The sequence below is a fragment of the Anolis sagrei genome, chromosome 3, assembly GCF_037176765.1.
Source record: "Anolis sagrei isolate rAnoSag1 chromosome 3, rAnoSag1.mat, whole genome shotgun sequence".
NCBI classification, from domain to species: domain Eukaryota; kingdom Metazoa; phylum Chordata; class Lepidosauria; order Squamata; family Dactyloidae; genus Anolis; species Anolis sagrei.
Genome location: NC_090023.1, coordinates 126,586,439 through 126,611,909, shown reverse-complemented (window position 1 = coordinate 126,611,909; position 25,471 = coordinate 126,586,439). Strand labels below are relative to the sequence as shown.

Sequence of the window (25,471 nt, the reverse complement as noted above, 5' to 3'; positions counted from 1 at the left end):
AAATCTTGAGATAGTCACACTTCACAGTTTAGTGAGGCTCCATAACCATAAAAATAACATAAATACAGTTTCACAGTTGTACTTACGACTGGAAAAGGAACTAATGGCAAACTTTTAAACTCTGGCAAAATGGGAGGTATCAATGTAAGCCTTCATTGTGGCTATGACAAATGGAGGAAGAGAAAGTGGGGAGGATCATAGTGTTTTAGAGAGGAAGAATGGGGAAAGGCAATGAAACATTGATAGTTTTGGTTACAAATATGACTTCTGTTGGTAATCAGAACTGGAGAAGTTGAATGCCCATATATATATATATATATCCTTTCCCTCTCAATGAATGTTTACATTTTATCTTCTCTCTCTCTCCCTAACGTCTTTCAGTCTTCCCTCTTAAGTGCTATTCTTGGAGAACTGTCTGCAAGCAAAGGTTTCATTGATGTTCAAGGAAGGATTGCATACGTTTCTCAGCAGCCATGGGTGTTTTCTGGCACAGTACGAAATAACATACTCTTCGGAAAAGAATATCACAAGGACAGATATGAGAAGGTTTTAAAAGCCTGTGCCCTTAAAAAAGTAAGTTGTTTCCTCCTCTATAAATTTGGGTTCTATTTCCTGATGTCCAGTTCAATTTTTTTTAAAAAAAACAATTTGCTTCATTATGTGAAAGTGAAAAATTATAATGCACTGTTTTTTCAGTAATTTTGGTAGTGATGCAGGATAGTATTGATTTAATGTGCCAGGACACAAAACTATGACAGGATTCAAACAGAATACCTTTGCGATCATTGTGAGTACAACTGCACTGTTGAATTAATGCAGTTTGACACCACTTCAATTGCCATGGCTCCTTGTTATGGAATCATGGGATTTGTAGTTTGGTGAGTCACAAGTACTGATTCGCAGAGAATGTTAAAGACCTTTTAAATCTGCAACTCCCTTGATTCCATAGCACTGAGCCGTGACAGTTAAAGTGGTGTCAAATTGTACTAATTTTACAGTGCAGATGCACTCTGAGTTCTCTGATTTTAAGATAACAATCTAGTAAACAGGATTCTGGTCAAAAACACCAATCTAAATAGATTTTTTTAACTTCCCTTTTTAGTGTAGAGAGAATCTTCATGCAATACATTATGAAAAGCAAAGTATATTGTGTGTATTCATTTCTCCTGCTTGCTTGCATGATGTGATCCAGGGACATTCATTTTGAAGCACAATCTTCGCCAGTGGCAGTGTATACATTTATTCCTGCATGGACCTTTAACTCTTAGTTGAAAAAATGATTTTCTTGGGACTGTGTGTGCCAGCGACAAAGAACAGAGCTTGGTACATCTTCACTTCCCTCTCTGTGTTCTTCACCATGGCCTTGTTAGGAGGGAATAGCTGTGACTAAAAGTTTGAGGTTGAAAGTTAAGGGAGGGCACTCTCTTCATACAGCTTCAGGAGGCTTTGTGGTCTTTTGTCCTGCTTCTCAGTCTGTTTGGAGTTGAAATTATAAGAGTCCGGTCCAGTTTTCAATCCGACAAGTTTAGCTGTCTCTCATGTCATTACCAAAAAGACCTGTGAAAGTGGTGAACAAGAGGAAAAAGAATAGATACTGAAAGGCACGAATTATGAATTTGCAAAAAAGAAAAAAAAGAGAAAAAAAAAAGAATGGTCTCTCCAGTCTTAAATTCTTTAAGAATTCATTCTTTAAAAGCCAAATGTGTTTCGGCCTTTCATGAATTGATACTTCAAGGGCATTAATTAAATATAAATACACCCTCTCTACTAGCAGCACTAATAAGAAATAAAATACCTTATGAGAACAAGCTGCTTATTATTCCAGCTGAGAGACTGTATTTATGATTCCAGAAAGTGCTGCTGTTGCAGTAATTAATTTTCCCGAAGAAAGCCAAAATTCATTGTGCTTTTGAAGAATAAATTTATCTGCAGATGTGGGAGAAAGTGTTCCCTGGAAATGTCTCAAAACTCAGACAGGCTTGTATAAGGTAACACTGTCTTCCAGGTATTTTGGGCTATACGTTGAAAATGGACTGATCAGCAAAACTGTTGTAAACTAGGGGCATTTTATGTTCCCTGTAGCTCATTCTGTCTCTATCGGTATCTCTACCTAGAGATACAAGATGTTTTAAAGACAGGTATAAAAATAGTATCTCTACCTAGATAATATTTTTATACCTGTCTTTAAAACATCTTGTCTGTGAAACATTAGCATCTTTTTTTCAAAAAATTCATGCAAAGAATAGAATGGATAGTTATAATTATAGGTAAAGGTTTTCCCCTGACATTAAGTCTAGTCATGTCCGACTCTTGGGGATGGCGCTCCTCTCCATTTCTAAGCCGAAGAGCTGGCGTTGTCTGGAGACACCTCCAAGGTCATGTGGCCGGCATGACTGCATGGAGCGCTGTTACCTTCCCACTGCAGCGGTACCTATTGATCACACATTTGCATTATTTTCGAACTGCTAGGTTGGCAGAAGCTGGGGTTGACAGCGGAAGCTAACGCTGCTCCCCGGATTTGAACCTGCAACCTTTCAGTCAACAAGCTCAGCAGCTCAGCAGTTTAACCCAGTGCGCCACTGGGGGCACCCTGTTATGATGATAAGAAAGCTTTTAATCTGTAAGCACCTTCTTCCCTGATCTGGAAAAGGCTGGATTTCAGATGAATGCCACAGCTTCTGAGATTTGAGATCAACACTAAAAACACTATTGGTATGAATTAACTCAAAGGATAGACAAACAGAATATTTCGCCTACTGTGGCCATACATAAATTGCAGTAGGATACATTTTTTAATCTCATTCTTTCAAGTCATATCCATTTGCTCTTTAAAAAGCCCAAACAAGAAAGCACCTCACAAAATATAAAGCCTAACCCTGCAACAATAAAGAAATGCATGTTAAGAGAGCGTTGTAGAGATGAAGATGAGAATTGCAGTAGGTGTCAGAGCACATAGCTAGGACTGACACCTCCTTCTGCTGGCATCTTACTTGAGAGAATGCTTCGGAGCAGTGCAACGCTCTCCGAGAAGACCTTTTTCTTTGCCTTGGCAGGTGCGATCTAAAAGGACACTAAACCAGATTAGACAAGGGACAGATATTTTGCTTGGCAGCTTGAAAAGTATTATGCATCGTATCCAGTTCATGGCATGTTATGATCCCACTATCACTACCAAGATAGGTGAAAAGCAGACAGTTTAAAAGCTTTTGCACATCACAGTTTTTCCTCTTTAAACACAGTTGACATTTTCTTTTTAAAAATGTCTGGTAATATTGAAACATTCATCACTTTCTGAAATAGGAATTCAAGTCCTAGTGAGTTTAGAATGAATGTGAAATGTATTTCTTAAAAGAGAAAGAAAATAATATAGTGTTTCAAGGTTGATAGCCCCTTCGTCTATATACATTTGCTTCCATATGATGTTTTCTCATTAATGAACATAAACATGATGTAAGAATCTGTTAAAAGGTAAAGGCAAAGGTTTTCCTTGACATTGAGTCCAGTTGTGTCTAACTCTGAGGGGTGGTGCTCATCTCCATTTCTCAGCTGAAGAGCTGGCGTTGTCCACAGACACCTCCTAGGTCATGTGGCCAACATAACTTCATGGAGTGCCGTTACCTTCCCGCAGAAGCAGTACCCATTGATCTACTCACATTTGCATGTTTTCTAACTGCTAGGTTGGCAGAAGATGGGGACTAACAGCGGGAACCCATCTTGCTCCCTGGATTTGAACCGCCAACCTTTCAGTCAGCAAGTTCAGTAGCTTAGTGGTTTTATCCGATGCACCACTTGGGGCATCTGTTATATATAATAGTTAGTGTAGTTTTTTTAATTTTTGTAAGAGAATTATTTATATCTAAATCCCCTTTATAAACCAAAGAACATTGACTGAATTCATCAATGGTTGATAAATTAAAAATAGACTGCTAAAGATTGTGTGACTCCCTCTTTAACAGAACTTGAAATTTTGGCATTTCTCCTTGTTGAATTCTACCCCCTGCCCCCCCCCCCCCCCCCGGCATGCCTGAATTTATGTCCTGGTGTTTCCTGATTTCCTGTTTACACTATGTAACAAAATTTGAAAAAAAAATCTGCTCCAGGTTTGAAAGTGTTATTCCTGTTTAATTATGAGCTACTTAGTTTGAAATTAGTTGTTCTATTTCAGAAACTTCATTTTTGTGGCTGCCACAAATTATGTTGAATTGTTGAATTGCTTGAGGCTTGATGAAATATTAATTGAAAAACTTTAACAAAATGTGCTTCAGGGGGTCCTGAAAACCCCTTTTTTCCCCAGTTCAATAGATTTTTTTCCATATTTTTATGACAGAACCAATTAAGAGATGACACTTAGAACAAAGGAACAAAATTAATGTTACATAATGTTATATGTCTGGGGAAAGAGCCACTGGTTGCACAATGGGTTAAACTCTTGTGCCGGCAGGACTGCTGACCAAAAGATAGGTGGTTTGAATCCAGGAGCTGGGTGAGCTTCTGTCAGCTCCAGGTTCTCTTTCGGGGACATGAGAGAAGCCTCCCACAGGATGTTAAAACATCCGGGCATCCCCTGGGCAACGTCCTTGCAGACGGCCAATTCTCTCACATCAGAAACAACTTCGTCACTCCTGAGACGAAAAAAAAAATTCTGGAGGAACTACAGGAAGACGACACAGAGGACTGCCTCCCTCCCCTTCGTGTTTTGCTGTGGACATAATTATTTTCATTTACTCACACAAAGATTCAGTCTTAGCTATTGTTTGGATGACAGTAAGTATTAGACTGAACATAAATGGAGATTTATACATTGCATCCAGTCCTGTTAAATCAATGAGTGTTTTGTTAGTTGCAATGAATTCTTCACATTTGTTTTTTTGGAACTTTCCCAGCTTTCACAGTTGCCAGCCATTAGAATATTCTTTCTTTTTACAATTAATATTAACAATAAAATTACAACTACGATCCAATATGGGCATGGGACTAGTCATGGGCCCAGTTAGTGTTTCATCTGTTTAATTCGTGTTTTCGTACCATTTTGTTCATTCAGAACACTCCCCTCTGGTATGGAAATATCAGTGAAACAAAGGAAAATGGGAGCAGTAACCATTCAGTCGGCTGATTTTCAGTGCTCATCTGGCGTGGGCACTTTGGTCCTGCTTGCCACACACACACACACACTCTCTTTCCAAGGAGAGTGTGTGTGTAGCGAGCAGGCCCAATGGCCCAACGGTGCTAGCCCCAAAACTGAGGGGAAAGGGAGTGCGGGAAGCCCGCCTATTGTCGCCAATGGCCGAAAATATTAGTTTTTTCGGACCTTGGAAAAAAAACTTATTCGGAAAAGCGCTCGTTTTCAGAAGAGGTGCTCAAAAATGAAAGTTGAGCCATACGAATGAAACAAACAGAAAAAGATTGTGATTCTATACAAATGCACAAGACTACATGGGGCTTCTCAAGTCAATTGAGAAAATAGTGTTACCCATCAGTGATTGTATCGCATCTCTTTTTAATAGGATATGGAATTATTGGGAGATGGAGACCTAACAGTGATAGGAGACAGAGGAGTTACGCTGAGTGGAGGGCAGAAAGCCAGAGTCAACCTTGCCAGGTAAAGAGATGCCTGTGTTTTTCTACCACGATCTTCAGTCTGCAGATGGCAGTGAATGTTCAGATTAATGGGTATCATGGCTGACTCAAGACAGTTTGAAGCCTGAGGCATTGCAGTAAACTGTAGCGCCGTGCAACACACCCAAATCAAGGTGTGCATTGCCCCTATCCAGCCAGATAATTTTGGTACATGGGATTGAAAGTCCTCTTTTTCTCCCTTGCAATAAAATGAATATGGTGAAGCAATTCAGTTTATGTTTTACTATAGCTTTACAGCATCCCAAATCTGCTGCCTACAGTAACTACCACATTTTCCGGCATATAAGACGACTGGGTGTATAAGACGACCCCCCAACTTTTACAGTTAAAATATAGAGTTTGGGATATACTCGCCGTATAAGACTACTCCTCTTCCAACGTGCACCAAATAAAAATTTTAAAACCATCAGATTTGATTTCAGTATGGTAATTTTCCTATTACTGTACCTCCTTCTCTGCCTCTCAGATCTCACACATGCGCACCTGCACCGCTTCACTGCAGTGTTCAGGAGCGAGATCTGAGAGGCAGAGGAGTAGGTACGGTAATAAGAAACAAGGGCGGGCCAGACAGGTAAAAGAGGTGTGTTTTTTCTGGGTCCAGAGCCACTCTATCTATTTTTTCCATACCCCGGGCACCCTGGATGCCTGCAGCTTGCTCCGCCCTTCATTTACACCTTCCTGGTGAGGCGCTCCTCCACCTTACCATTGGGACCGCATTAAGTCCACGAATCCTGATGAATGGATTTTCTTCTACTGTACTTGTACAGCGTCACCCTTAATACTTTCATACAGTCGCTGTATATGGCAGGGACGCAGCCAATGCATATGGTGAGCTCCCCCCACTATATGCAGCAACCACAGATTCTCCAATCAGGATAGGACGTTTCAGCACCCGCTCTATAAGACGACTCCCGTGTATAAGACGACCCCTGACTGTTGAGAAGATTTTATTGGCTTAAAAAGTAGTCTTATACAACAGAAAATACAGTACCTCACTCTGTCTAATGGTAGAGTTGGCTGAAATACATAATATGTAGAACCGACCATTTCATATATTTATTTCCCAGTTGTGGTGAGAGAATTCAAGCAGTAATGTCAGACAATATAAAATGTCAGTCAAATAATAAAAATAAAAAACTATTCAAAACAACATATTATGGCAGAAGATAGGAGACTGGGATTTTAAAGGCTGTGTAAAAGAAAGATGGTTTAACCTTCCTTTAAATGGACAAAAGGGAAGAGGCTTTGCAACCTTGTCCTGTCAAAACTTCAGAGTGAAGCAGCTGCCACCAAGAGGGACTCGTTCCTTTTGGAAGCTAAATTAAGGTTATCTATAAAATGGCAAGTGAAGCAAGACCTTGTCCAGAGATCTCAAATGCCATTGGGGTCTTTAGAAGAAGGGACTGTCTCTAAGGATAGTTGCTATACTATGCGACCCTGGGATTTGTAGTTTGGTGAGGCATCAGCATTTTTGACAGAGAAGGCCTTATAAAACTACAGTCCCCAGGACTCCATAGCATTGTACTAAGACGAAGTGGATTAATTCTGAAGCATAGATGCTTTCTTATCTATTGCTGAAAACTTTGGTGTTCTAACACTTCTGTTTTTGAAGAATTAATTATAAGCAGGCAGCAACTGTAATGTCAACTTTTTTTGGTCAAATTACAAAGGTGCACATTTTCCCACTGCGTCTTACATTCAACACACACACATATGTAGGTTTCCAGTTTTTGAAAATTGAGTTGTGCATTAGATTCAGTGGCACACTAGACTTGAGTAAATATAGGTATATTTACCTTTTAAAGGTCCAAATCCTATTGTTAGTTCCAACTAAAACCATCCCATTGTATTAATGAGATTTAAAAAAATATTGATTCATCATTCAACAGTTATAATATTTCCTCTATTTGGGTATCAGTACCATTCAGGCATTGGTTAGATAGTCTTAAACAACACCATAGGGAGGAAGGAACAGCCTTGTTTTCTGGTGTCTTGGAGACTAGGATGTGGAACAATGGCTTCAAATTGCAGAAAAGGAGATTCCACCAGAACATTAGGAAGAATTTCCTAACTGTGAGAGCTTTTAGCAGTGGAACTCTTCTCCGGAGTGTGCTGGGGGTTTCTTCTTTGGAGGCTTTTAAACAGAGGCTGGATGGCCATCTGTTGGGGATGCTCTGAATGTGATTTTCCTGCTTCTTGGCAGGGGGTTGAACTGGATGGTCCACAAGATCTCTTCCAACTCTAGGATTCTATGATTCTAAGAACCACTAGCCTATTTTACTAGCATCAAATATTATTTCTTCATGTGTTTTAGAGCTGTCTATCAAGATGCAGACATCTACCTCCTGGATGATCCGTTGAGTGCAGTGGATGCAGAAGTTAGCAGGCATCTGTTTGAAAAGTATGTAACCTTTTAGATTTCTTCAGTTTTTTTAATTGACTCTCACTGTACAATATTTCTAATTTAGTTGTATCAGGAGTGTAGATGTGGGTGGGTATTTCATCTCCAACTATAGTTTATTCTGGGAGGTGTTGTTTTGGTCATTTTATATTGCAGTTCACAAAGATGAGTTCCCCAAGCACTCCTTGTATAAAACTTGAGAAGACCACCTGGTTCTTGGCTTTTTATTAAAAAACAAACAAACAAACAACCCCCCCCCCAAAAAAAAAACTTAACCTAAGCACCCGAGTCTTTTTCTATCTTCTGTAAGGAAAGTAAAAAAGTAAACATTCTACAAATATACTCATGTGTTTATCTCTGAAAGTCTAAGCCTTTTATAAAAAGACACATAGGTTGGTACACTAAAGTAAATTTTGAGTTTTCTGTATAGGATGCATTTTCAAATTAATTCTACCATTTCAGGTCTACTGAAGTCAAAGCTCTGCTGACTTACTCTTGGAAAAAATGTGCCCTGTGCTGCCCTTATGATGATATTATGATGATACATACCATAGAACCATACTAGAACTTAGTGGAAAGATGAAGGATGGTAAGTGGCTTTTTATACTACAGTGGTTTCCCTTTCTAAGCTTTTCAGTTTTGCCTTTGCAATTAGATAATGTAGGACAAGGTATGTGTGTGTTCCAGAAGGTGCTTTAAAATGACGTGTAGGGCATTACACTTATTGCACAGGCCATGCCCAAAGAGAAATAGCACATGTCACATTATTTAGTTTGAAAAGGCAATTGAAAGGCTGAAGGGCCACCCTTGTATATTGTGCATTTTTGCAACTTGTAATTTCAAGGCTTTGGGTTTTTCGCCCTTGTCACAGTTGGAAAATTGCATGATAGCATAAAAAAGCCACTTACACATTCAGTTAAACAGGGATGGGCAACATGTAGTCCCTAGGGGTCAAAGGGGGAAATTTCCCCTCATTTTGATCCCTTTTTAGGCTGGGAGGGGATTTCCCTCCATGCTAGAAGTAACCTCTTGTCTGAGAAAAAGTCCTCTCTGGAAGTGAAATGGACCAGAGGTATCCCCAAACATGGTGAAATTGTCCTCCCAATCTCCAAGAGATGCACTTATTAAATCATTTGATTTTAGGGGGAAAAAGTTTGGTTAAATAAGTCAAAAAGTGGAGGGCTTTGTCTGTCAGATTTAACTAGTATAGATTTAACTTGTTTAGATTTGTGAATCCTCACATCTATTTCCTTGCACTTGTTTGGGTCATAACACTGTGGTTGGCATTTCCAGGGGAGATTCACGAAGCATAAATGGGCGTCCACTAATTCTAAACACTCCGATATTAACCTGTTCAGTACCACCTTATCCCTTGATATTCACTGCCAGAATTTGAAAAAGGGTTTTGAGAGAGGAGGGAAGTAGAATTGTTGGAGTATCCCAAGCAGCATGGGAACTTGCCTTCTAACTTTTCCAAACTAGTGTGATTATGCTGAAATGCAAATTTATCAGCATGAAGAAGAGGTGATGTATGTTGAAAGCCCTATCATCCCAAAGAGCCAACTTGCAGCCAAGCGTGTCAGAAATGACAAGGTCAGCAAGGCTTTGGTGCATAACAGATTGATACTAAAAATCACTCTATTTTCATTTTCCATTCTCTAAACCATACTGGAATGTATGTTGATTGTTTTATGTATGAGTGGTTTGTATTGCAGTATATCCTTCATAATATTGAGGCCTATAAACTTCTTGGTGTCTAGCACTTTTCATATCTTCTGGACACAAGGGAAACCATTCTAAAAATAGAGATTTCTGCTTGATTTTTATGATTATGCAAGATCATTTCCATGAGGTAATGTTGTATTAAGGACTACATTTCCTTAATAATGTAAACCACTCTGAGTCCCCTCAGGGAGAGAGGACAGTCTGTAAATAAATATTATTATTAGTACATTTCCAATTTTTTTTCAGGAAAAACGATTAGAAATCACTGTGTAAAACCACTGTTGCTCTGTAAGATGGGAAATAAGCAGCAATATAACTTTTGCTGCTGCATATATTTAGGAAACACAGTGCAAGATTGGCTGAGCAGAGAATTGAACCCTGCTCATAGTCCAATACTTAAACGAATGTTAATATTATAGCTGTATACAATTCAGGTGCAGCTCTATTTACATATGAGTAGGTTTAGACTTCTATAACCAAAATACACAGCTGTGCTTCATGTGTGTTTTTGTGTGTTACATGTGTAACTTTATGAGTGGGTTGCACAAATCTATGGAAGACAAAACAAGATAAAATATCAATATGTTAGTCCCAAAATGGGTGCCTGTGGGTGTGTCCTTTGGGCCAAACATAGATCTGAGATAGCATTGTGGGCCTCTGAGGTTGTTCTAGAGCCAGGCAGTTCAAATTCAAGCCAGTTTTATTGAAATTTGAGAAATGAAATAGACACATGTATTTCCCTTAAAAGTTCTGTGGGACGATCAAAGCTTGTAGTGAAAAAAATGCAAGAGGATCCATATTGGCCATAAAACAAAACTCAAATCATATGTTCTGGTGATATCTATATTAGATCAACCAAAATGTGCAAAATACCTTATTCTAGCTTTCAAAGTACTTGCTATTTCAAGAAAAATAACCAGTGATCTTCAAAAACTAGTGTGGTATATTTTGTTCCTTAGACTGGCTTAATGTTTTAGCATCCTAGTGTTGTCTTTAAAACCTATAGTTAGTGACTTTGTGACCAGATAACTTCACCTATTATGTAGAAAAAGTTTTAATTGATAATCTTTTCAAATATTTTCACTAGGGAGAGGATCAGAACATGAAAAAGTTACTTCTTTAAACTACAGCTCGCCTAATGTCCCAGTTTATATGGCCAGGGTACACACTGGAGGATGTTAGTAGTGGTTTCGTAATCCAAAGAAACAACTTTTCTGAACACTGGTCTTTTTGCAGGGTTAAGTTATGGTTCATATTATAGTCCTTGTCCCGATTCAGTTTTCCTGGTTCATTTTGGAAAGGATATTTTATTTGCACCTATATCTTTTCACCTTCTTCATTCGACCAACATGGCAATGAAATATGATAAAATTAATGTTGTTCTTCAGAGATTATTTGCATTTAGTCTTTAAATTGTTTTCTTAGTCATTAAAATGTTTGTATTTTATGGTTATTTTTTGAAGTCAGAATTCCACCGTGTCTGTTTCCGTTTGCAGGTGCATCTGTCAGACTTTGCACAAAAAGGTGTGTATTTTAGTGACCCACCAGCTGCAGTATCTACAGGCTGCAAAACAGATCCTCATTTTAAAAGAGGTAGGTGGATATGTGTTTCGAATGTGTGTTCTAAATGTTCAAATTAAAAAAGGATTTTTTAAAGGTAAACAAGAGAATATTTTATTCAGCACCAGGGGCTATTCTGGAACTACAGAGAAAGCTATAGTATTGTAGTTAATTGGCATGTTAGTTTTAGCTGTGCTTTCAAAGAACATTTGAGTTTCATTTCTCCAGTAATCTCAGTGGTAGAGTTTGGCTACAACAGAGTCAGAGCTTATCACTTAAGTGCAATGTTTATGCAAACTATCCAATTGTTTTCCACTTGGTTCCTCTTGCAAATGGGAGGGAATAAACAAATCACAAACTCTCCATACATGGCTGGTTTATTGTAATTGGATTATCTGGAAACCAGCTTGTCTTTCCAAGCAATCCAGGGATTGTAAATGAACACCTTTTTACTTGAAGATCCATGGCTTCATCAATGCAGGTTGCCTCTATTTCAGTAGAGATCATAGCTGTTCTGTGGTAGCATTCTGTTCATCATTGTTATGGCCAATTCATTATTTGTCCTCTACTCATGTGTCTGTCTGTACTTAACTTGGAAAGAAATATTTAGTTTTGCATTCCGCCTTGAGCCAGAGGATGCACCAGCATTGTCTTCAGGAGCCCAGGTTCATCTTCATAGAGTGAGTGGAAAGTATGTAGGACTTTATGAGAGAACACCTCTCTATAATGAAAAGGTAAAGGCAAAGGTTTTCCCCTGATGTTAAGTCCAGTCATGTCTGACTCTGGGGCTTGGTGCTCATCTTCATTTCTAAGCCAAAGAGCTGGCATTGTCCATAGACACCTCCAACGTCATGTGGCCAGAATGATTTCATGGAGCACCAATAATGAATTCGTGAGTTAATGAGTGAATCAATAAATAAGGAAGCAAGCTATGCATTATAAATAGGTTATTATATTTATTTCCAGGTGTTACTTTAAAAGGGAGGTGCAGAAGAGAGCTTGGAAGTTTATCAAATAGAGTGGTGTTCGTTTAAAGATTGCCTTTAGTATACTTTTAGAACGGGCCGGCTATAGTACTTTGCTGATTATAGGCACTGGGATTAAAATTCTCCAGGCCAGTTTTTGAGAACCTCAGGGGCTGCCAATGCTCAAAAGTTGAGAAAATGCCTCCTCCAGGGTGTGGCGGGCCATTTTCACTTCAGGAAAGGTTTTATTTAAAACAGGAATTGATACGAAAGTCCCCATGAGGGCTGGAAACGTGGTAGAATTATTCTCCACCCCCAGGTAAATGGGACTCCTTCCCAGCAGTTTTTTTTTTCTGAACGAATTGAGAAAAATGGATTATGGTGATTTTTCTTTTAGAACCCATCATAAAAGCAAAGTGTTCATATAGAACTGGTCCAAAACCATTTCTAAAAAAACTAAGTAGTAGGTGGAGTTTTCTGTAAGAATGTGTGCCATGTTTCAAATTGTTGCCATTCCTGGGCTTTTCCTTACTTTTCTCATTTCTTTTTATGGGAATGCAGAGAACTAGTAGAGACAAAATAGTTCATTTTGGTGGTACTGAAATTAGCGTTTGCCATTGAATCGATGCAATACAGTACTTGGTTTGATTTAATTACAATAATAGGCCTGTGAATATATTAAGTAGCATTTCCTAATTTACTTATTTGTTTGTCATAACCACTACTGTCTAGTCATCTGTATCAGTTGTTCTAGCAGGGTTGGGATGAACAAGCGGGAGCCACAATAAATGAACACTCTTACATGTGTCTTAGAGAGTGGATCCCAACCTTTGGTCCTCCAGGTATTTTGGACTTCAACTCCCAGAAATCCCAGCCAACATACCAGCCGTTAGGAGTTGTGGGAGCCGAAGTCCAAAACACCTGGAGGACCAAAGGTTGGGAACCACCGTCTTAGAGGGAGTGAATTCAGTGGGAGATTCAGGTGGCAACAAACTTTTGGAAGAGTATGGGAAGCTTGAGTTACAATCACTACAGGGGAAGGTATGTGTCAGGAAACCCTTCAAATGTCTTCACACATACTCCTCCATGCATTCACAACCTCCGAGACTATTCTATAGATTACCTTAATCTTATAGAGTTTCAGAAGGTGTGAACATATGTAAGCAAAAGTGGCAGAAATTGTCTTGTATATCTGAATGTTAGCCAATATATTGTATACAAATTCATGCTTTTAATTGGAAAGATTTTACACTGAAATTTGCCATTTGGTAAAGCTATTGTACATTTTGCACATGTTTGTGATTATTTATTTCCAGGGCATGGAAGTCGGAAAAGGGACATACTCTGACATCCTGAGTTCGGGAATAGATTTTGCTTCCCTTCTAAAAAAAGCAGATGATGGTCAGGTGCCTCTCCCAGGGACCTCCGGGCACCAGCTGTCGAGGATCCGGACATTTTCAGAGTCCTCTGTGTGGTCAATGGAGTCTTCTGTTCAGTCACAGAAAGATGGGGTTGCAGAACCTCCTCCTGTGAGTAGAGGACACATATATGAAACAGTTTGTTCTTTTGCTGTGAATTTTAATTTTTAGTGGCGGCAGTTGTTTCATTGTGGATGCCCTTGCTCATAAATTGCTAAAAAAGCAGAAGAAACATACTATCAGCAAAACTAGCATTTATAGATGGCTTCTGGAATTGCCACTCACTATAGGAGTGTTGGCATCATACGGGGCACCTTTTAACATTAGAATAAGCAGTGGGGAAAGGTTTGTTTTGACATCATTGAGATTTCAGGGGTAGAGGAACTCTTGTAGGGGATTGAAGGAAGAAAAAACAAATAGAGATTGCATGCGGTCTATACGTTACCTATCCCTAATTTGAAGGAATTCAGTTTCCATTGCTAGTATAATGGAAGATCTCAAATGATCAAGTGTAGCATCTCTAACAGGTGGACAGGGGTGTAGATTATGAGGGCCATGTTTCCCGTCCTACACCTTGCCTCCACAGACTGCATCTATGTATCTTAGGCACAATGGAAGTGATGCAATATTACTTCCGGTTGCCATGTTTTGAGGTAGCAGAAGTGGTCTCAAATTTGGCCCTAGTCTCCCAGGTGAGATTAGGCAAGCCCTACCTTAGCAGCCTTTAAGAAAGATATAAAAACCCGGCTTTTCCGATGTGCCTTCAGAGAGTGACCATTCAACCCATTTGTTGATTCCATCTACAGTTGTCTTATGATGCACTTTCCCCTGACCTCAATAAAGGCCAAACCCCACTGCTCTCCTTCTTGGGCTCCTCCCTCACAAATACATCCCTATCTCACCCAGGGTTTTAACATTTTATCTCATACTTTTGGCCTGCCCTTTGTGTTTGATTTTCATTATGTTATTTTGCACTGTCTATATTATTTTGTTATTTTATGTATTTTGTTGTGATGTATTATTTTAGGGCTTGGCCTCATGTTAGCCGCCTCAAGTCCACTATGGGGAGATGATGGCGGGTAATAAATAGAGTTGTTTATTATTATTATTATTATTATTATTATTATAGGTATTTTTGGCTGATTTTTGATTTGACGGTTATTAGGAGATAGGAGTTAGGTGAATGAAACTCAATTTGTAAATGGTTTGGAACCATGTCTAGGAAGGAAATCATTCAAAAATTAGCCAAGGGATTTTAATTTGTGGGGAGAGTATCCTTAGGATACCCAGCACATTTAAATCAAATCCTTGAGTAATCAAATCTGAAAAAGTAAAAACCACAAAGGTGAAAAGACAACTGCATAATATTGAGTAGAATTTAAGACATATGAAGACTACAAGCTTGAGACATCATTTAAAACAAATGCATATACACAGAGGATAGAATTTGAAAATGTCTATAGAATTAATGAAAAAATTGAGTGACGTCACCAGATTTCTATCCCACCCACCTGCAAGAAGAACATACAGAGAGCTTGAAAAATTAGTTAACATATAATTATAAAATCTGTAAATACAGTCCTATTTTCACCTCAAACAACCAGATGCCCAAAGAGAAAGAATTACTTTTCTAGACAAAGGAGCATGAATATTTTAATATTTTCTTTCTTGCAAAAATAAACAAAAAATGAGGTGAGTATGGCCCATAGGCCACATACAGGCCTCAGATCTTTGCAGTTCCTGGGTATCCTAAGGTTCTCCATTGTTATTCTGTGGTCAATTTTCTCCGGCTATGATGGAAAACCTAGTGATCATCTCTCTAGGGATCTTTAGGTCTTCCAATGTGATTCTGTGTTTAGCTTCCAAAGAAAATTGACCATAAGATCATGCTGGAACAAATTCCCAGAGAGGTATTCTTTTAGGTTAAAAAACCCCATTTTTAAAATTTCTGGTTTTTGCACTTTCATGAGGGTCCTGTGCCCCTTTCTCTAGTGAATGTGGAAGTTTCAGTGTAGGTACTTTCAAGAAATGAGGGAGTAATGATTTTAAAAATTGCATCTGTGTGCTAACTTCAGGAGGTGTGGGGTTGAATTATAACTGTAACAAATTGCTTTTTAGACAGCAGCATTCCAGTCCCTATATTTAGAGTAATCATTGACCATAAGAGCATTTACTTTTGAGGAGACACACATAAGATTGCTTTCTTACCTATGTGCTTTAGAAAGGCTTTTCTCTGGAGATTAATTGCAACAATTTAATGTTTTACCTTAATTTCTTTATCCATTCTATACACTCCAGATGGAACCTCTCCTAACCGCATTGCCAGAAGAGAGTCGTTCAGAGGGGAAAATTGGCTTTAACATTTATAAGAAGTATTTTGCTGCTGGGGCAAATTATTTTGTCATATTTATAATTTTCTCTCTCAATGTTTTGGCACAGGTAAGGTATTTGGCATTGCAAGTGAAAGCATTATTGATGATTTGTGCTTACAGCATTTCAGCGTATGCAAGTTCCTACTGTGTGTGGGTGTGTGATGTGCAGCAGCATAACATTTTCAAATGTATTAGAAGTTTCTTTTCCTTTTTTGAATTAAACAGCTCAAATTTCAAACCAGCTCAAGGTCTATTTCATCTTGTTAACTTAAAGAAAAGTTATAGCAATCAAGTTTTATAGTTCTGAGCACTTGGTCTGTATCTGGGTGTGAGGATGTTTCCATTAATTTTATTTCCACGGTCCTGTTCTAGAAAGGTTGAGGTGTTCAGTTGTCTTTGTAGGGTGATTGTTCTAAAATATAAATAAATAGGCTGAATAAATGAAATGGGTCACCTTCAAAGAATGGAATGCTGGGTATTATTCAGCGTTTACACAAATTTTCCAATTTACATTGCTGGTTTTCCTGTTGAAGCCCAATTCACTCTGTCAGACTCCAATGTGATTAGGCTGTTGATACAATCCCTCCAAAGTGCAGTCTTTCTGAAAGACAAAGCTTGGTCAACCTGTTAGTTGACTAAATTTCTCAAAGCAGTCTGAGATATATCAAAAGGGAACACTTAATATTTGAATGATTTAAATGATTAAAGGCAAGTACGACCATAGTGTTATGCCTGCTCTGCAGTTATGGTGGTGGTTGAAAACTAATCAACCAATCAAAGAACCAGCTATTGGTATTGGTAGGATAGATATGTGTGCAATTCTTATTGCTAGTAATTTTGACATATAACACCCCCCCTCCCATTTTTATAAACCTAACTAGGAAGTAGGAAGATCCTCTAGTGATGGATCTACATGGCATGATCAAGGGACGGTTTGAATTCTGTTTATAGACACTATGCATTATTTATTATTATTTATTTAAAATATTTATATATTGAGCCCCAGTACCCTCAAGGCACATGAAGCCCCCATGGCACAATGAGTCAAACCCTTGTGCTGGCAGGACTGTTGACCGAAAGGTCGGCGGTTCAAATCCAGGAAGCGGGGTGATCTCCTGTCTATCAGCTCCAGTTTCTCATGTGGGGACACGAGAGAAGTCTCTCACAGGATGGTAAAACATCCGGGCGTCCCCTGGGCAATGTCCTTGCAGACGGCCAATTCTAACTCACACCAGAAGTGACTTGCAGTTTCTTAAGCCACTCCTGACACACACACACAAAATCAGATCCCATCTGATCTTAGAAGCTAAACAGGGTCAGACCTGGTTATTGTTTGGATGGGAGACCACCAATGAATACCAGGTACTGTGGGCTACATTTCAGAAGAAGGAACTGGCAAAAGCACCTCTGGCTTTTCCTTGCCAAAGAAAACCTCATACAATTCATGGAAACAACATAAATCAACAGGCAACTCGAAAGCAACTATACACACACGTTTATATATTGATTTCCAGCCCACCAGGACCCCCTTCTTTGATGTATTACTACTGCTTTTACCATTGTCATTCCTATTCCTATATTTTGGAGAATATTTATAATTATGTTCTCATAAGTTTAATAATAAAATCATCATATATATTTAATAATGAAAATGCAAATACTATCAAAGCTGATATCTTCCAACTGTGTTGAAATACAATTGGGATAGAAGTGACATGTGGAAAACATTGTGTAGACTGAGAGACTGCTCTTGGTGGCCTGAGGTAAATAAAACTTCTCTGCTGCTAAAATTGGGGTGTGTTAAAATATGGCAAAATTACACTCAAAACATGTTTGTTTGACTTTGTTCAAGGTTGCCTATGTACTTCAGGACTGGTGGCTTTCTTACTGGTAAGTAAGAAATGTTAGTTGATAATTTGAAAAACAGTGCAGATTTCATTGCTTAGAACAGTTATGTTGATGATTTCATTGCTTAGAACAGTTATGTATGTGATGCCACACATCATTAGCTTTTGGTTGACAAAGGAAAAAAAAACCTCTTTATATTTTAGGACCATGGGGAACCATGTATCAGTTAGGCTTGCCAAGTTGGATGCTCCTATAATGTCAGTGGGATGGTAAAGCTTGGTTAAGTAGAACAAAGGTATCTTTCCTCCTCACCTTCCAAATCCCAATATTTAGTTGCAGGTGTTTCCCCCTCCATAATATGACCATAGTCTTACTGATGGAAAATGGGGTGTAGAAACCATTGAGGCATGCCCACTTCTGTTCTTTGTTCTGCACCCCTTCTCTCTGTCCCACCAGGGAAGCAGCCATGTTGGGAGAAGGCAGCTCCAAATGAAAGCTCAAGAATGGATATTGAGGGAGTATAGATATTTTTGTTCTGCTTGATATAATGTCTCCTCACCCTATTCTGTAGTATTTTAAGGATTAATGTTACAGGAGCCCCATCTCATATCCAACTTGGCAGCCTTGATATTAGTAAAGGGTAGGGATTGGGGACAGGTTGCAGGCAGAAGTTGGGCATTACATACGACATCCAAAACCGCATAAGTTTCTTCACCATTTCATGACCTGGATAAAAATGTCTTCTGCATTCTCTCTGGGCCCTTCCAGAGAGGCCCTATATCCCAGAATCTGATCCCAGGTTTTCAGTTTATCCCTGATTATCTGGCAGTGGGGACTCATATAATCCAGTTCAAAGGATAATAGGACCTGTCTGGAAGGGCCCTCAGAACTAGTTAGATCAGAGCTTTCCTCACATTTCATTTTGGTGACACACTTTTTAGCATCATTTTGTGACACAATTTAGCTTCACAAGCAAACTGGAGGAAACGCCAATCCCTTATAAGAGATATGGACTCATACATACATTGTAATAACAAACTGTAGAGGGACACAACGTATTTCTTGAAAACCTGCCATTTGTATTTTTTAAAAAAATGATTTATTTGATCATAACACACATCTCTAAGATTTTTTGTCATTTCTCATTATGTTCACATGACATACCTACATGCTTTAGCTGACAGACTAATGTGTTATGACATATAGTTTGGAAATCTTTGAGTTAGACGTTTCCATTGTATTTACAAGCTTATTTAAATGATTTGATTTTCTCTTATTTCTTTGTGCTATGTTTTTACAGGGCAAATGAACAACTGAAGCTGAATGCTACTTCAGTGGGAGATGCTGGAGTAAATGAGACAAGAACACTTGATCTTGACTGGTATTTGGGAATGTATGCAGGTAAACCCATAAGATTTTAATGTTGCAGTTTGCAAGAAGCTCATTAACAGCAATGGGCTCTTAAGTCTTTTTTTGTTTCTGCAGTGATTTGTATTATTACAGATGAATGAGACTACATTGTCTTCTGGTTAGACTAACTGAATGTAACCTTTTTTAGAAAATGAGTTTAAGAAGAGATTAAGAAGAAGGAGGGATTTAATTTGTTTTCTTGATTTTGGTAGGCGAATCAGACATTGAGTATTCAAAAAGTCACTCACTATAAACATGTGGGTTTTGTCTCTCCAAATAGATTGCTCTCGCTAAACCTTCAATTGTTAGTGTAGACAGGCAAGTGGATTAGAAATCAATCATCATTTGGCTGTGATCAGTTCCCATTTTCTTTTTCATTATCTAAAAAGATCAGTGGCAGAAGGAAAAAATCTACTATGGATATATTTTGATCTTGAATCACAGAGGCAAGTAACAGTTCACAAAGGAGCAACCTGATAGCGAATTGCATGGCTTACAAAAGTTGGCTTTTGTTTCAACAGCTATTTTAAGGATTTAGTCGAGCAATGTGGTCAACCGACATGTCTGAAATCCATGTCTGGGGAAGACAGCAGGTTCCTGATCTTTTAGCGGTTGGCAGGAAATCAGAAATGGGTCTCAAATCTGGAGCTAGGGAACATTACTGGTTTGGATGACAACTTCCAGAATCCCTTAGCCATCGTAATATTTCCAAACTCGGCTAAAGATCAAATCCTTCCTATCCCAGGTGTACAGGAAAGGAGAAAACACAGAGAAAATTACAGACTCTGCTAGCATTTATGTAAATTAAAATCAAGGGAGGGACTTCTTTTATTAGCAATACTCAAAATCTCTCACTCTTTGTCTCTGGTCTATAGCTAATACTTAACATAGTCCTTCCAGGTCAACGGTTTGCTGCATATGCGAGAGACCATTGAAACAGGTCATCAGTTAAAGTATTTGAAGAATAGTGGAAATTTATCTTGATAAATAATAATATAATAATGTTTACATTACCATTGTTTGGGGAACTGAAGTCAAAGTTAGCTTTACCCCAATTCCCTCTTTTTTCTTTTTAGTAAGTAAAGATAAAGGTTTCCCCTGACATTAAGTCTAGTCATGTCCAACTCGGGGGGGGGGGGGTGCTCATCTCCATTTCTAAGCCGAAGAGCCAGCTTTGTTCATAGACTCCTCCAAGATCATGTGGCCAGCATGACTGCATGGAGCGCTGTTACCTTTCTGCCAAGGCAGTACCTAATGATCTACTCACATTTGCATGTTTTCGAACTGCTAGGTTGGCAGAAGCTGGGCTTAACAGTGGGAGCTCACCCTGCTCCCCAGATTCGAACCACCAACCTTAGGGTCAGCAAGCTCAGCAGCTCAGAGGTTTAACTCACTGTGCCACCAGGGGCCCCCTTCTTTTTAGTATTAGCATGTTAGAGTCATTTTAGTAATCCTTATGTGTGTGTTTATAAAATAGAATTGTTATCTTTTCGTGTGTTTTTAATAATAATATTTTAGAAAAACACTTCCATATGTTAAATACACATTAAATAACTTAAATCAGCATTTTGCACAATGTCTGACCTCAAGAAAGCTTATCTACTCTTCTGCTCAATGAACCTGTTGCACTTTATTTGGAGGATGTCTGTGGTAAAAGACCTCCCTATTGGTTCCCATATTTGTTCTGTATCCCAAGCCAAATGTGATGATAGAAGCCCACTGTAAACATCAGAGCAGACAACTCTGTGACTTGGAAGATGCTCATCTCTATGCTCCCAAGTCAGTCTTCTTTTTAAATAAGATGAAATAAGTTTTCACCATTCATTGGAGACTTGTTTTATACCCTGAACCTTTTTCATTTTTTTAATATATAGGTCAATTTATGTTTCAAGAAAGTGTCTCTGCTAGCAAATTATTATTTTTTTTTTTTTGCTGGTAAACCATATGGAAACTGACGTTCCCATTCCTTGGTGCTTTCCTATTATGAACAAATAATAGTCTAATTGTATACTTTCTAAGTGCATAATCATATTTTGTACAATGCAACATTATCACCTAAAGTGAATACAACAGCCCATTGCTTAAAATTCTCTCTGTAGTCGGTAGGTTACATTACCTGACATTTCATTTCTTTTCAGGTTTCACTGTGGTGACAGTACTGTTCAGCATACTGAGGAATATATTGATGTTTCAAGTTTTGGTCAATGCTGCCCAGACTTTACATAACAGCATGTTTCAGTCAATTTTGAAAGCTCCGGTGCTCTTCTTTGACTCAAACCCTATTGGTAAGTTGTGAAATACATGTCCATCACAATATATTAGATGAATGAAAATATTTTTCCCCTTCTAGCTTTTTTAGTAGCTTTAAAATGTAGTTTCTATGGAATATTACAAATGTTCAAAGTGTTGTCGAAGGCTTTCATGACTAGAATCCGGTAGCCTCCGGTAGCCTTTGGCTGCTCCAAAGTCCAAAACAACCTATGGAATATTCCCTTCCACATTTGAAATTCTGTAATATAGAGGAAATTGTGGATCTTTGATAATATCAAGGCAATTAACCATGTTTTACTCAGTGCAGTCTTAAAGCGCTTCCTTAATTCTTTACCCTTTTTCCTTACTATAACTGGCCTTATAATGTCTGAAGGGGATCTTTCTATATGAACTTTATCAGACAGAGTGAGAGGAAAGGGGGAAAGCAGAGGGAACAATCTTGGCCTGTTCCCTCCTGTCTTTCCCAGTCTTGAGGAATAGCCAACCACCCTATGCCCTTACTCATCTTTCCCCCACTTTTTCCTATCTTGAATCTGTTTTGAGTCAGTAACACCCGACTCCTGAAGATGGGCTTCGGGCTCCTTTTCTATGCACTGTGGAAACAGAGCTTCATAAATTCCCACTGGAAGTGCTCTTTTGTCATGTGATGGGCTACGTGGGACCCCCGTAGGGCTCCGTGTCTTAAGTGCATGAAAACAGAGCCTGAAACCCATGGGATGATGTCCTATAATTTGGTTTAAAACATTTTCTATAGTCCTTCATCACATGAACTTGTATGTCATCATACAAAATGGTTTGTCATATAAAGCAAGATTAAAAAAATGCAAAGCAAGAAAATAGGGGAAATGCTTAAATAGTCCAGGGGCCTTACCACATTAGGATGTATTCCATTTCTGAGACTGTTTGAGAATGATTTTGAATAGGTCCCGTCACATGATGTTTGCCCCATCCCATCAGTATTCCATTAGAATTCATCTGCAGAAATGGATTATTTTCAAATAGAATTCTAATTGTATTTTTTTGAAATACTACAGATTATTCTATTGCAGAAGCGCTGTTTTTGTGTGTGATAGGAAAATCTGTATGCATCCCATCAGCAACTATGCTTTTTAAAAGGTCAAAGAGTGATGTAGGGGGTGTTTTGAATGGATTTGGAGGAGCCAGCCTTATGTGGTGTGATGAGTCAAAGTGCAGTATTTCAAATCATTAGAATCATAACAATCAAGTGTGATGAGGAGAGTATGCACCCCGTCTCAAGGTCCTAGGTCCTGCTTGGATAAAAACAGTAAAATCTGTTGAAATGTCTGAGTAAATGGATTCAATGTTTTTGCTTATTTGATTGATAGCTATGTTGGTGTTCAGTTATTGTTTCTGTCATAGTTAGGAAAGAGAATTATGGTTAAACCAGAAGTTGGATAATTTTCTTTTTTTGAACTTTCAAACACCTGCCTCCAGTCACCATGACCATGCTGGTGGAAAGGGGGTTATTTGAGTTGTAACTTTTGCATGCTCTGGGAAATATATATAAATAAGGTTAGAAAACAGAACATCTATATCCCATCTATGTATATTGCTGACATCTTAGTAAATGCTTAATAAATGTTCCATGCTCTATTTGTTGATTTACATTAAGTGTAAAGCATATTCATTTATCATGTGTTTTGTGTGATCTTTTATTACCTGTTCAATTGAATAAATAAATACTGCTCTCCTTTTCCTAGCTTTTTGTTAGTCTAGCACAAGAGGGCAGCATGAGCTACTTTATCCTGTTCTAGCTTTACAACTAATGTGTGAGATGGGAATGGGGAGAGCGAGAAAGATTTCTTTTCATTACATTTAATGTCAGTGTTTGAGTAGAAGAAAGAGAAATATTTAGGTTATATAATGGTCTGTTGAGAATGTGGTCTTATGGCATCTATTATATGCAAGTAAAAATGTTCCCTTGGCATACTCTTAGTGGAAGTAAACTGCTTGTTTGCAGGGAGGTTTGTGATGGGATGCATGGCATCTTGTGATTCTGAACTGGCGAAGGTCTCAGAGGTAGATTGTAATTCAGTGCATATTGGGAGGAAGGCAAATTCAGTTCAATAGTCCTTGTTGTGAAGACATGGATATAAGACCCAGCTGTGAGTGTTAGCTTTTTCCTTGTCTGTCTGTCTTTTCTGGGGGAGGGGGCTGAAATCTGAGTTTGAGATTGTTTTCTGTCTAGATGGCTTGGGTTTGTATTTGTATTTCTAGTGGTGCAAGATTATAGGATAGATGTTGCCCTAGTCACATTTCATTGTCTATTTGGAGTACTGTATGTTACAGCCACAATGGGAACCAAAAAGCAAGCATTGAAAAATATGTGTAATTGTGGTCTCAGAAAAGCTGTGTGTTGTTTACGCGTTGTTTATTGTATGCAAGAATGTTGATTAAGCAGCCAGTAGACATTTGGGTGGGCCATTGCTTAGACTCTGAAACCCGACCTTTGTGGTTTTGAACATAAGAATGTCTGATGGTAAATCTGAAAAACAACAACCCAAAAACATAGAAACAACCCCTACCTTGGAGAAATGAAGATATCATCTATTAGCTGTTGTTCATAGTTCAGGCAGATCTTAGATATGTTACCCAACACCCATAAGAGAGATGTGCATATATGTCCCATATCTCTAAAATACAGAGTTTTTCTCTAGAATAAGGTGCTAACTGTTCTGACAAAGTGTTATTGCAGCATCTGTGTATTAAAGTGTTTTGAACAGAGCGTAGAAAAGTTACTTTTTATGTTAGAAGTCCCATAATCACATAACCCAAGGCATGTTATATATTGAAAAGATAAAGCTGTGATCTCTCAAAATGGTAGTGTACTCAATGAAAATGGTATTTAAGCATGCTGAACATTAATATGGTGATAACTGGAGATATTAAATTACCATTTGATCAACTGAATGGCAAGACTGCTCTTGACAGTGTTCATGAATCTATGCTTGTTCACGCAAGTGACTCTGCTCAGCTGGTAGCGTGTTTAAACAAGAAATACCGGTCTGAAGGCCTTTAATTTTTATAGCAGGTAGTATTTTTGACAGATCATACGGGCCATATACAAGTCAAAGCTTCGTGTTAAAATATTTCATTCCTGTTGTCATTCGTCATTGGCACAAGCATTTAGGCACAGTGCCAGAAGACTGGAGCGTTATGCCTGTCCAGTGTGACTTACGGAGCTCTCCTTTTTTGGAAACTGAAAAGATTTTAGTATCTTAAAGATATCCAATTACAAATGCATACTTTTATGTCAATAAGAGGAGTGTGAAGTATTATGAATGGACAAATTAGATGCTTGACAACATGTGCAATTATGCTGACTTCAGACCAATAATCATAACTTACAATTTCTGCAAGTTTTGTGTTTGCAAAGAGATACATTATAACTTTTGGAAAGCTGTTTCTTGTATATTTTTATTTGATTTCTAAAAGAATAACAAGCTTTCCCCCAAAAATCAATAAAAATAATTATCACGTTCAGAAAGTACAGCAGAGTTGCATCAGTCATAATGATCTTGAATAGCCACATAACACTCTAAATATTATTTTTGGGTGTAAGCATGGAACAGTTAGTAGGTTGAAGTAAGAGGTGTGGCAAAGAAACCTGTTTGGGTGCCACATGTTTAAAGAGAAAAGAACACTTTAAATGTTTTTTCATATAACAATAAAACAATGGTTCTGTGTATTTTTAGCCTTATCAGGGTGTGATATTGAATGATTTTTATGGGAGTTGTTCTTCTACAGCTATTAGTATCATAATACCTTTTGTTCCAAGTTTAAATAGCTTACTTACTCCCGCACCTATTAGGTGATAATTCTTAAAGTTTTGTTCATAACCTT

At 38.3% G+C, this 25,471-nt stretch overlaps 1 protein-coding gene across 1 annotated transcript in view; it reads left to right on the top strand.

Annotated features, from left to right (window-relative positions):
- ABCC4 (ATP binding cassette subfamily C member 4 (PEL blood group)) overlaps positions 1–25,471 on the top strand; it is a 159,753-nt gene that overhangs the window by 42,605 nt on the left and 91,677 nt on the right. The window contains exons 11-19 of the mRNA XM_060769490.2: positions 382–573; positions 5,505–5,599; positions 7,952–8,038; positions 11,260–11,356; positions 13,605–13,817; positions 16,005–16,145; positions 17,931–17,968; positions 19,227–19,327; positions 21,475–21,621. Of these exons, the coding sequence (XP_060625473.2) occupies positions 382–573; positions 5,505–5,599; positions 7,952–8,038; positions 11,260–11,356; positions 13,605–13,817; positions 16,005–16,145; positions 17,931–17,968; positions 19,227–19,327; positions 21,475–21,621 (1,111 nt within the window). The remainder of the gene's footprint in view (positions 1–381; positions 574–5,504; positions 5,600–7,951; positions 8,039–11,259; positions 11,357–13,604; positions 13,818–16,004; positions 16,146–17,930; positions 17,969–19,226; positions 19,328–21,474; positions 21,622–25,471) is intronic.